We start from the raw sequence: 12,143 nt of genomic DNA on the forward strand, positions 1-12,143 counted from the left end.
AATTTTTTTTTTTAAAGAAGCATAGTAAAAACCTGGCCAGAAAAGTAGCACTAATTCAAACACTCTTAGAAAATAGATTTTGCTCATTCAATCTGCCTTCTACCCACAGCTGTCCACCATTACTGTAGTGCCAAGTGGTTTCTGGGTATCTGGTTAAGAAATGACAGAGATTGGGCTCAAACATTAGCTCTTACTTTAAACCCTTCACCAGCACTATTGGACCTTCTTATGGATGGCATTGTGTCCCTCAAAAATATGTGCTGTAAATCCTAAACCCAATACCTGTGGATGTAATTTCATTAGGGAACAGGACTTTGTCATGTTAATGAGGCCATATCAGAGTAGGGTGTGTTCAACATTGAGATACATAAAGAGCAGTTCAGGTAGAGAGAGGGAAGCAGAGGGGAAGTTATACCATGCCACAGGAAGATCATGATCAAGCAACTGAGGAGCAGAAACTGAGGAGACAAGGAGCATTCCCAAGAGCTGCTGTACAGAAAACCTTCCCCTGGCTGGCACCCTGAATTTGGAATTCTACCCTCCTAAATTGTGAGAAAATAAATTTCTGCTATAGCAGGACTAAGAAACTAAGGCCCCGAGACTACATGTGTGAGGATAAAGACTTTTGCTTTGTTAGACCCGACTCCATATTGTTAGAATGAAACTCTGTATTTTTGGTTAAGATGCTGTGGTAGTTAAGGTCGTGTGTCAGCTTGGCTGGGTCTTGGTTCTGAGTGGCTTGGAAGCTGGGTGTAGTTATTCCCCATAATGAGATTGTAATCACCTCCATGATGGAATCTGCTGTGGGACCTTAATCAGTGGAAAGGGAGCTGCCTTTGGGTGTGGCCTGCATCTAGTTATATAAGGGGATGCTTTGGGAAAGGTCTCTAGATTTTGGCACAATTGGCTCCTCTATTTGGCTGAGTCTTCATCTCCAGTGCCTGGCCTTGAACTAGTGGCTTGCTGTGCTGCCTGCCTCCCAATCTTGGGATTGTTCTAGGACTTGAACCTGCTGTGTTGCAGGCTGACCTTGGGATTGTGCCATGTTCACAAGCCTCAGCAGCCAGCAACTCCCTAAGTTAAGAGACACCTTCAGCTCCAGTGGGCCTGGAACAAAGGCAGACCTGAAGCCCAAGGTCAAGGGGCCTTCACCCAGCCTCTAGAGCTGGCACTCTGAATTTGGACTTCTAGCCTCCTAAACTGTAAGAGGGGAGGTCTGGTAGCATAGTGCCTAAGACACTTGACTGCTAACCAGAAGGTTGGCAGTTCAAACCCACCAGCCATTCCTTGGAAGGAAGATGGGGCAATCTACTTCCGTAGAGTGGTTGGTGGGTTTGAACTGCCAGCCTTCTGGTTAGCAGTCAAATACCTTAGGCACTGTGCCACCAGAGCTCCCAATTCAAATTCTGAGCAGAGTGGTTGTTTTTGGCATCAATGAGACCCCATCCATCTTTCGTTGGTGTACCTCCTAATTAAACTCTCTTCTTTTCCTGGAACTCTGGTGTGGACTACTGGCTGCACAGCTCCAGGGCTGGGCCCTGGCATTTTTTAGGAAACAGATGAATATAAGAATTCTTGTGACAAAGCTTTTAGTTTATATTTTCCTCTTTATTTTTATGGATTAAAATGCAGCATACAAAAAAAAAAATGCAACATACACATTCTAGTTAACAATGAAAATTGATGGGACAAAAGAATCTATTACATTTTCCTCTTTATTTTTATGGATTAAAATGCAGCATACAAAAAAAAAATGCAACATACACATTCTAGTTAACAATGAAAATTGATGGGACAAAAGAATCTATTACATTTGAGATAAGAGAAAATATACAAATACTGGCTTTATCTCATGACGTCATATGATATTTCAATCAAAATACATATTTTTAGGAATATAGTTGGAAAAATGCCTGAAAGATCCTCTTTAAATTGAAAGGTATGTTGTGTGTTTGTGTGAAACTACTGAAAACACTTGAAAGAAACATTTTCATCCCATGCCACATTATTTTATTAAGTGACATATTTATGGATAACAGCTGAAAAATGCTTGTCATAAAATAGGAACTACTTAATCTTATAATTATTTTTTTCAGGCAAGTAATACATTTGTGAAAAATATTTCAGATACGCTTGAAAGAAAGAAGATATATTTTGACCTGATGTTAGTTTTCAGTCAAGTGCAATATATGGAAAGCAGTTAAAAAATGTCTGAAGGAAAACATGAATATTAATTCCTACACTTGAAAATCTACACCTAAACAGTTAATGGCTAGAAACACAACACAATGACAAAGGGACACAAATTGTCTTGAGTAGATCAGATCACAGTTACAAAGTAATTTTAGTGTTAAAGCTTTTGCTAAAAGGATTTTACATCATTAAATGTGTATTATTAGTTGTACACTGAAAGCTAACTGAAGTGACTTAAATAGTAAGACTCACAACAGTTTGTAACAAAAATTGTTAAAGTCCATTAGTTGTCTCCCAAGAAAGGCAAGTGAGGTAGTTTTTACTGTATGTACATTGTAAGAAAATTAACATTCCAGTTTGTTCAAAGATCACTGACCCCAAGAATTATATCCCCAACTAAGCTGTTTAACAAAGGCATCCTTTCTTGCAGAATGGAGGGGAATAATAAGCCAGCTTTATGATTTTTTTTTTTTTCTGAATAAGTCTTCCTAAAAGTTAACTTCCTCTAATACTTTACTGGATGATTATACTCTTTCCTAACTGTATATCAAAAGTAGTTGGGATGTAGTGGGGTGGGACGCTATTAAGAATAGAATTTAGAAGCTCAGTATCTGAACTGTTGTTCGTAAATACACTAGTCACATTTACAGATTAGTTACTGAACTATTTTAAAGGAACTCTTTGATGATGCAAAGATAGTCTTTCAATAGTTAGGTGACAGGCACTTTAAAATTTTAATTGTAGGGCTTTATTTATTCTTTAACAATAAAATTAATTTTTTTAAAAAATCTTCTAGCCATTCAAATATTAATGTGGCTACTAAAATTCCTCTAAAGTCAGTTAACTTTATGACTATGAATAAAAGTTAAATCCAATATTGTTGGTATTGACATGTGGCTTCCATATTTTATAGATATCTGAAAGTTGCCAAACGTTCTTGAACAAACTGAAGTGTTGCAGCTACAGGTATTGATCCAGCAGCCTTTGATCTCTAAACCACACAAAACTGGGTAAGATATTCAGAAACATGTTGCACTTTACATGCTATCTGTGGGCTATTTATGAAAAATTGATGAGAAGCTGGAGTAAATTTTTAAAGCATTAGAACTTATATATAGGTTCTAATGTGCTTTCAGTCAAAATAAAAATTCAAAAATAGAAAGTAAATGAATAAATCTGTGACTTTTCTATATAAGCACAACAGAAATTAGCCATTCTAATAAACAGAAATAAAATGAGGAAACTCAGTCATAATTTCATAAATACATAGAAGTGTAAAGTAGCCACTAGAAAAACTTATTTGTGTTGGACATTAAATTACTGGCATTCTATTTCTTGGTACTTAGCAACTACATGAAGTGAAATGTTCACTTTATTTATGAGTAAGTTTTGTGCCTGTTTTTTAAACTGTAATGCTATTAAAACAAATTTTTTTTTCAGACGGTCTAAATTCATTACTTAAATTCCCATGCCATCACTTAGCCATACATTGAATACTGATGAAATGTGGTAATAAATATAAACCTACAGAATGCAATTTTACTTCCCAATGAGTTATCAGGCAAAGGAAATCAAGAGTCTCAAATACAGAAATCAAATGAATGGATCTTCGAGTTTTCTCTGAAAATATGAAAACATCCTAATGGCCAGAAATGCAATTACCCACATGTTGAATATAAGGAATGTTTTGTATAGGCATTAAGGTATAATGCAGCATATGAAAGATTTCTTCCACATATGGGCTTAAATTAAATTATATCACATTATGTATTGACTGGGCAATCTACTTCCATAGTGATACTGCCTCGGAAACTCAAGGAGGGGGTCACTAAGAGTCTGATCTGACTTAAAAGCAGTGAGTTGGGTTTTTTCTTCTTTGTTTATGTGTTGAGACTTGGTGAGTGTGTAAAGTAAGATATCTTCTGTATTTATCAGCAAGTTTTTTTTTTCCCGTAAATTTTTTGAAATGCAAGACAGAAGGATAGAGAAAGGGAGTCATTTGGGCTTCAAAACTCTTTTAAAACTCATATAAATTCATAAAAAGCTCAATCTTTGCATTCCAATCTATGGAACACCCCTGGGACAAATGATAACTCTGTCTCCATGTAACTATTCTAGAAGCACTAGCTCCACAGTCTCAAGAAGTAAGGCAGAGCTGTCAATCCCTGAGCACATTATAGATTTGCTCTAAATGAGAATCGCAGGGGACTGTGTGTTCTGGCCACTTGCAGGTTTGGAAAATGACTCCACAGAATCTTGATAGCAAGATTGTTTCCTGCTAACCAAACATCTGCCCATTTTTAAAGTGGGATGCCAATATATAGTGGTTGGCCATGTCTATGATTAATGAGCACAAGCAAACTGGGCTCTTAGAGCATGTAAAACCTGGGTATAGCTACATTTTCAGTACTCGTGGATAAAAGCAATTTGGTATCTTTAAAATTGTGGCAGAGAAAGTGACTACTTACAGTCGTAAAATATACAAAACGGTGTATTTGATGAGAAAAAGAAATTGTGCCCAGCACATGAGCAGAAAATGGGCTGTGGCTTATGACTATAAGGAAAATTGTGAAAGCAGGATACCTTTTGCCAAAGTATGCTTCTCTATGGGGACATGTGCTTATAAACAAATAAGCTTTAAAAACACAAATTTCAATGGAGTCAATGATAGATTAATGTCCATTTGCACCAGAATGCCGATAGTCATAATATAGCATGATGTACACAAATAACACAGTTTTCTCTAAACAAAACTTCCTCCTCCTGCAATTCAGGAGTGAGTCAGACGCATAAATATTGTATGCTTAACTTTAGAAATTGAATTCCCTTTGGAAATATTGCTGAGCAAAAATTATGGACATTGTAGCCATTCTTGCTCAAAAATGTCAATGTATGTGTATAATATAAGTATAAAACAGGGTCTCATTCACCTCTTGTGTTTGGTAGCATTTGCTACAAACAGAAGTATTTCTTATCTCCAGGTATAAGGCCAACTTCATTTCTTCTGTGAAATCAAAATACTAGAAATGATGAAAGTTCAGTATTCTAGATTGGCCTTCCTTCTGGAAGGATCACATGCCATTTCCTTTACTTTTTCAAGGAAGCAGCATAAGAAAGCTTCAGCTCAAACGATTAACCAGCTCTTCTTCCAATGTTCACACTGATGATGCCACAAGACACCAGGACTTGGGGCCCAGAAACATCAAGAGGATTAGAGAAATGAGTATGTCAAAGCCGATCTTTTTTTCCCCCTACCAGTGCAGTGTCCATTTTTAAGAGTACTTCAAAAACTTGACTGGGGTTTAATCACCCACTCAGCATGAGGATTTACATGATATACATCCAAAATATAAGCATCTGGATCCAAGCAATGTTGCCCTAAAAGAAAGAGAAAATCAGAGAATGTGTTTCAGAGTGCATGCTTTTCTCTCTGTGTGTATGTGTATTTGTAAGGTTCAAATAAGGCCAGTCTAGTTCTCTAAGACAAAAACAAGTAGATATATTTCAAATTTTCTTAGAAAAAAGCCTTGTTTTACTTTTTAAAGATTGTGACATACTTCAACTAAATTTCATGTCCAACAGCAGAAACACATATAATCAGGCAAATTGCTCCTAGCTTCACCACTTCAAATGGAAAAATATGGCAAGAACTTGGTTTTACAGATAGAAAAGTGACCAGGAATAGAGAAGATTCAAGCAAATAAATGTTAGGAATGGTCATGCACACCCCCACCTTTACTATACATGTAGGTGTATATGTTCTATACACCTTTACTATACATAGGCAAGAAATCTGGAAAGAAAAATGAGAAAATTATTCCATAGGACAAGTACAGAATTTGACTATCTTTGTGCACAGTGCATTTGGAATGTACACCTCTGTCTCTCATAAATTACCAAGATTTGCTTGCTTGATTCATCCATTCATTCAACAATTATTTATTGAGAGTTATTATATGTCAGGCATCATTCTAGGGACTGGAATTCTAGGGACAGCAATGCCTCAGCAAGTCGACTTCCTAAAAACGGCAACCATTGAAGTGGAGGGAATGTTTTTAAAAGAAGGGGAAGATTAACTCAGTAAAGGAACACAACCATTGAAAGGGAACTATTGGATTTTATAACCTAAGATTTCTCTGATGACCTTGACAAGGGTGCAATCAAAGTGGAGTGGTGGGGGTGAAGCCTGCCTGAAATGGAGTCAAGAGGGAGTAAACCAAACCAAGCCAACCAAGCCAAACCAACTGCCATCAAGTTGATTCCAACTCATAGTGACCCTATAGGACAGAGTAGAGTTGCCCTATAGGGTTTCCAAGGCTATAAACTGTTACTGAATCATCTTTCTCTCTTGGAGTGGTTGGTGGATTTGAACCATCAACATTGTGATTAACAGCCAAGTGCTTTAAAAACTATAGCACCAGAGCTCCTTCAATAGGGAAGAGGGGGGAAGAAATTGGAGTACAGATAACTTCTTCAAGGAATTTTTGTTTTAAAGTGGAAGAGAGAAATGGGATTAAACTTGAAGGAAGTTAAGATAGAGTTTTGTAAATCTGAGAGAAAATACTGTAAGTTTTTATGCAGATGGAATTGATACCTTTGAGAGGGAAGCACTGGTGATGCAGGAGAGTGTAGGACTTTCCTAGAGCCATGCCCTGCGGAGGGCCGAGTTCTGTCAAGTGAGGCCAGGGGAAGTGCTGGCCCTAAAAGGGGGCAGAAAGAGTTCCTCCATACTAGGAGGGCAGGTGTAGTCTAAGGGCAGGGATGCAATTCTATCTACTCCTCATTTATCAATATGGTTAGATTCCAAAGACCAAGTTGTTAATGAGAAAATAGGTATCATGCAAAAAGGGAGGATGACCACATCAGATCACAAAACGGAGGATGACTACATTGTTATATAACTGACAAATTACATCATTACGTAATTGCCATGATCCAGCCAAGCTAGCATACAACCTTAATCATCACCCCCAGCATTACTCTTGCCTTGCACCTCAGCATTCATTTTGGCCAGATGTATGTCGTTAATGCACAAAATAGTAAGATAGTAGATCTTTTACTATTATCATGAATGCAAAATATTGGATAACAAGATAGTCAGTAAGGGAGAAGTAAGTGTAAAGGAAGATGTGGACATTATCTTCTGATTCATTTTCCACCCCATCAGGGAAATATGAAAAGTGACCTCTGACTGAGAGTGGAAATAGGGAAGTTAAAAAAAAAAAAAGGGTCTCATACTTCTGAAAGTTCTCATGATGTTCTCTCCTCTATTGGTTTGCATGAGTCCCCAAAAAGAGACTTTCCAACTTTAAAAAACCCAAAAGTCTATTCCATATCAAAACTAAAATATTCCCATTTAAATTTAGAAAATATTCTAGAAAAATAATGCAATTGTTCTTAGATGAGATTGGAAAGTCAGAAACTTACTGATTTTAAATTTTGTCAAAGAAACTTATAGAATATACTTTAATAATAGCAACACATTTCTTTTAGAGTAGTCAGAGGATTTAGAGTAAAAATTATTAAAGAACACTCACCTATATTTCCTCCAATTTCATATAACCTTTGGTTCTGGATCTTAATGCATCCTGATGAACCATGACTAAAATGAGAAAGTAAATAAAATTTTTAACCCTCTTTTATGATCTGAAGTAAATCTGTGGCTTAAGTAAACAAACAAAAAAATAATCCATTTTTCTTTGTACACTCCACAAATCATTACTATGATTTATACTGTAATAATATATATGTATATATATATATATATATATATATATATATATTTTTTTTCTGTTTGACACAGACAAAATGCTGAGGTCCAGAGAGGATGGGGACTATTCCAAAGCCAAGCTGGAATGCTGTGATGTTCTACAGCAACAGAGTCCACTCCATTCACCACTGCCAGCTCCATTTTAGAGGCATGACTGTTGCTCACATATCAAGGCTTGCCAGTGAACAACTGGATGTTTCATATCGCCTTGTCACTGGTCTCATTGGTCTCAGTTCAAAAGAAGTCAGGTTTCATTTCTGTATTTGGAAACAAAGGAATGGAATTGCCTCCACAGCTCATGCCACATTTCTAACCTTGCCTAACATTTGGCAGGCTTTCAAGGCTGATTTCATTACGTGTCTCTGCCCTATAATAACAGCAAGTCAGAGAAAATAATTTCCCAGTTTAATGTGTCCACACCACACTAGAAAGCTGGGGTAGGAAAGCCTGAAAGACCACTGCTCATCTCCCCCCTGGTTCAGGATTATGAGGAAGGTGAGAAAGAAGTATGTATCCTTCCTACTTTTTGTGATTAATTAAACATTTTAGTTTGAGGTAGTTGTAGATACCTATGTATGTACATGTAATAAATTTTTTTCAATGCTGATTTTTTTTTTAGATTAGATATACTAGTCTCTTGCCAGATGTGTGGTTTGCAAATATCTTTTCTCAATTTGTAGTCACTCTTTTCATTCTCTTCACTAGATCTTTCAGAGTAAATATTTTCAATTTTGATAAGGTCAAATGATCAGTTTTTATCTTTTATTGCTCATGCTTCTGGTGTCAAATCTAGAAAATCTTCACTAGTTTTATGTCTTTTTGTTTTTTCTAAAATTTTATAGTTCTAGGTTCAGTGAAATATGTGATCCATTTTTTAAAACCTCCCCGTTTCCCCCTTTTCCCAGGCCTGGTAATCACTAATCATCTTTTGCCTTAATACATGTGGTAGTTATGTTTGTCAACTTGGCTGGGCCTGGTTGAGTGGCTGGGCAGCTGGTGATAGTTATTCCCCATGATGAGACTGGCAATCAGCTCCATGGTGGAATCTACCACAAGCAGCTGAGTAACTGCCTTTGGGAATGTGGTCTGCTTCCTCTATTTAAGGAGACGCCTTGGAAATGGCTATCTAGCCTTTGGCATGCTTGGACTCTGCATGTAGCCGTGTCGTTGCTCAGCAGCCTGCTATGCTCTGCCCACCTTAGGACTTACAATGGACTTAAGTCAATGGCCTGCTGTTTGGTAACATCGGGACTGTGCCTTTTTACTTGTCAACCTTGGGGTTTCTCAGCCTCAGCAGCCAGCAGCTGTCTGAGTGAAGAAACACCTCTAGCTCCAGTGGGCCAAGAACAGGAGGCAGAGCTGGATCCCAAGGTTGAGGGGCTTTCACCCAGCCCCTAGAACCTGGCACTTTGAACTTCGACTTAAAGCTCCAAATTGTAAGAATAAACTGCTGTTTGTTAAGGCCATCGCATTTGTGGTATATTCCTGTCAGAGTGGCACTGGGTAACTAGAACAATACATTTGCTAATTCTAGATATTTCATAAAAGTAGAATGAAAAAAACACTTATTCTTTTGGCTCATGTATTTTTTACTTAGCACAATATTATCAAGAATCATCCATGTGGCATATACTAGAACTTCATTTTTCTCCATTGTATGATATACCACATTTTCTTTATCCTTTGTTTACTGATAGATGTCTGGGCTCTTTCAACCTTTTGGCTGCTGTGATTAATGCTGCAGTGAACACTGGTGTACATATGTCTGTTTGAGTCACTGCCTTCAATTCTTTAGGGTATATACATACCTTGAAGTGGAGTTGCTAGACCATACTGTAATATTCCCTATTTAAGTTTTTCTGGAAACTGCCAAATTGTTTTCCACAGAAGCTGTACCATTTTTCATTCCCATTAGCAACATACAAGTGTCCAATTTCTCCGTAACACACTGCCGTGGAGTCAGATCCAACTCATAGTGACCCCTCCTTGGGTTTCCAAGGTGGTATCACTACAGAAGTAGATTGCCCAACCTTCCTTCTGAGGAGTGGCTGGTGGGTTTGAACCGCCAGCCTTCTGGTTAGCAGTCAAATGCCTTAGGCACTATGCCACCAGAGCTCCCCCCCTCCTTGTAAATAATAATCAAGTAGTGTATCAGGTGATTTTGATTCACATTTCCCTAATAGTGACTGATGATGAGCATCTTTGTATGTGCTTACTGGCCATTCATCTCTCTTCTTTGGCAAACATCCTTTCACAATTTTTAAATGGGTTGTTAGTCTTACTGATGTTGAGCATTGAGAGTTCTTTGTACATTCTGGATAATAAACCCTTATCTGATATATGATTTCCAGATATTTTCTCCCATCCTGTAGGTTGTCTTTTCACTTTCTTGATAATGTGCCTTGATGTGCATAAGTTTTTAATTTTGATGAAGTCTGGTTTATCCATTTCTTCTCCTGTTGCTTGTGCTTTTGATGTCATATCTAAGAATTCATTCTCTAAAAGAAAACCCTCAAATTTACCCCTATGTTTACTTATAAGAGTTTTATGGTTTAAACTTGTGTTTTGGTCATTGATTCATCTTAATTTTTGTATACATTGTGAGGACCATTTCTCATCATTCTTTTGCATGTAGAGATCCAGTTGTCCCAGCACCATGCACTGAACTATTCTCAGAGTGAATTAATTTATCACCATTATTGAAAATCAGTTGGCCATATGGGTTTACTACTGGATTATCAATTCGATTCCATTAGGCTATATGTCTGTATTTTTACCAGGACCACATTATTTTGAGTACTGTAGGTTTACAATACAGTTTAAAATTGAGAAGCATGAGTCCTCCTTTGTTTTGACTATTTGGGACCCCTTGCAATGATATGAATTTGATGATCAGCTTTTCCATTTCTGCAAAAAAATCCTGTTGGAATTTTCATAGGTGAATTGTGATCTTAACAATACTAAGTCTTCCAATCCAGGAACACAAAATTGCTTTCCATTTCTTTAAATACTCTTTAATTTCTTAGAGCAGAATTTTATATTTCACAATGTAAAAGTCTTTAACCTCCTTGGTAAAGGAAGTACATTCTTAGGTATTTTATTCTTTTAGATGCTATTGCAAAAGAAATTGTTTCCCTAATTTCATTTTCAGATAATTTGCTGCTGGTATATAGAAATACAATTGACTTCTGTCTGCTAAACTTGTGCTGTACAATATTGCTGAATTCGTTTATTAGCTCTAGTAGCTTTCTTGAGAATTCTTTAGGATTTTCTATATATAGTACTTCATCTGTACGTGTTGCTGTTGTTATTTGCCGTCGAGTTGGCCCCGACTCATAGCGACCCCTCCTTGGATTTCCGAGGCAGTATCACTACGGAAGTAGGATTGCCCAACCTTCCTTCTGAGGAGAGGCTGGTGGGTTTGAACCGCCAGCCTTCTGGTTAGCAGTCAAGTCTTAGCCACTATGCTACCAGAGCTCCCTCATCTGTACATAGCACTTTATTTTTTCTTCCTCAGTTTATATGCCTTTTATTTCTTTTTCTTGCCTAACTGCTCTAGCTAGGACTTCCGGTATAGTGTTGAGTAACTGGTGAAAGCAAGCATCCTGATCTTAGGAGGAAAGCTTTCAGTCTTTCACCCTTGAAGATGATGTTTGCTGTGTTTTTTTTGTTTTTTTGTTTTTTTTTTCCCATAAATGCCTTTTGTCTTGTTAAGAAATCTCCCTTCTATTCTTTTTTTTTTTTTTTTAACCATGAAAGGGTGTTGGAGTTTTCAAGAGACTTTTTCTACATCAAGATGATGTGTGTGTATGTGTGTGTGTGTCTTTCCTTCAGTCTATTAATGTGGTGCATTACATTGATTTCTTATGTTGAATCTCTGTGATTAATATTGTGTTAACTTTTGTATAAGATGTGAGTTTTATCTTGAGGTTTTGTTTCGTTTTGCTATGGGTTTCCAGTTGCTATACCACCATTTGTTGAAAAGGCTATCTTTCCTCCAAAGAATTGCTTTTGTACCTTTTTCAAAAATCAGTTGAGCACATACTATCTTGCTTCTCCAATCCAAATATTTCTCTCTCCACCAAAACCATTGTTGTTGTTGTTGTTATTTGCCGTCGAGTTGGCCCCGACTCATAGCGACCCCTCCTTGGGTTTCCGAGGCAGTTATCACTACGGAAGT

The 12,143-nt window shown here is 37.2% G+C and overlaps 1 protein-coding gene across 1 annotated transcript in view; it reads right to left on the minus strand.

Moving 5' to 3' along the window:
• Window positions 1-5,476: 5,476 nt before the first annotated feature.
• ARHGAP28 (Rho GTPase activating protein 28) overlaps window positions 5,477-12,143 on the minus strand; it is a 293,733-nt gene continuing 287,066 nt past the window's right edge. Inside the window, exons 17-18 of the mRNA XM_042782071.1 lie at window positions 7,731-7,795; window positions 5,477-5,571 (exon numbers count right to left, since the gene is read on the minus strand). Coding sequence (XP_042638005.1) covers window positions 5,477-5,571; window positions 7,731-7,795 — 160 coding nt within the window. The remainder of the gene's footprint in view (window positions 5,572-7,730; window positions 7,796-12,143) is intronic.

The sequence above is a fragment of the Orycteropus afer genome, unplaced genomic scaffold, assembly GCF_000298275.1.
Source record: "Orycteropus afer afer isolate SDZICR_OR568_19922 unplaced genomic scaffold, OryAfe1.0 scaffold00234, whole genome shotgun sequence".
Lineage (NCBI taxonomy): Eukaryota > Metazoa > Chordata > Mammalia > Tubulidentata > Orycteropodidae > Orycteropus > Orycteropus afer.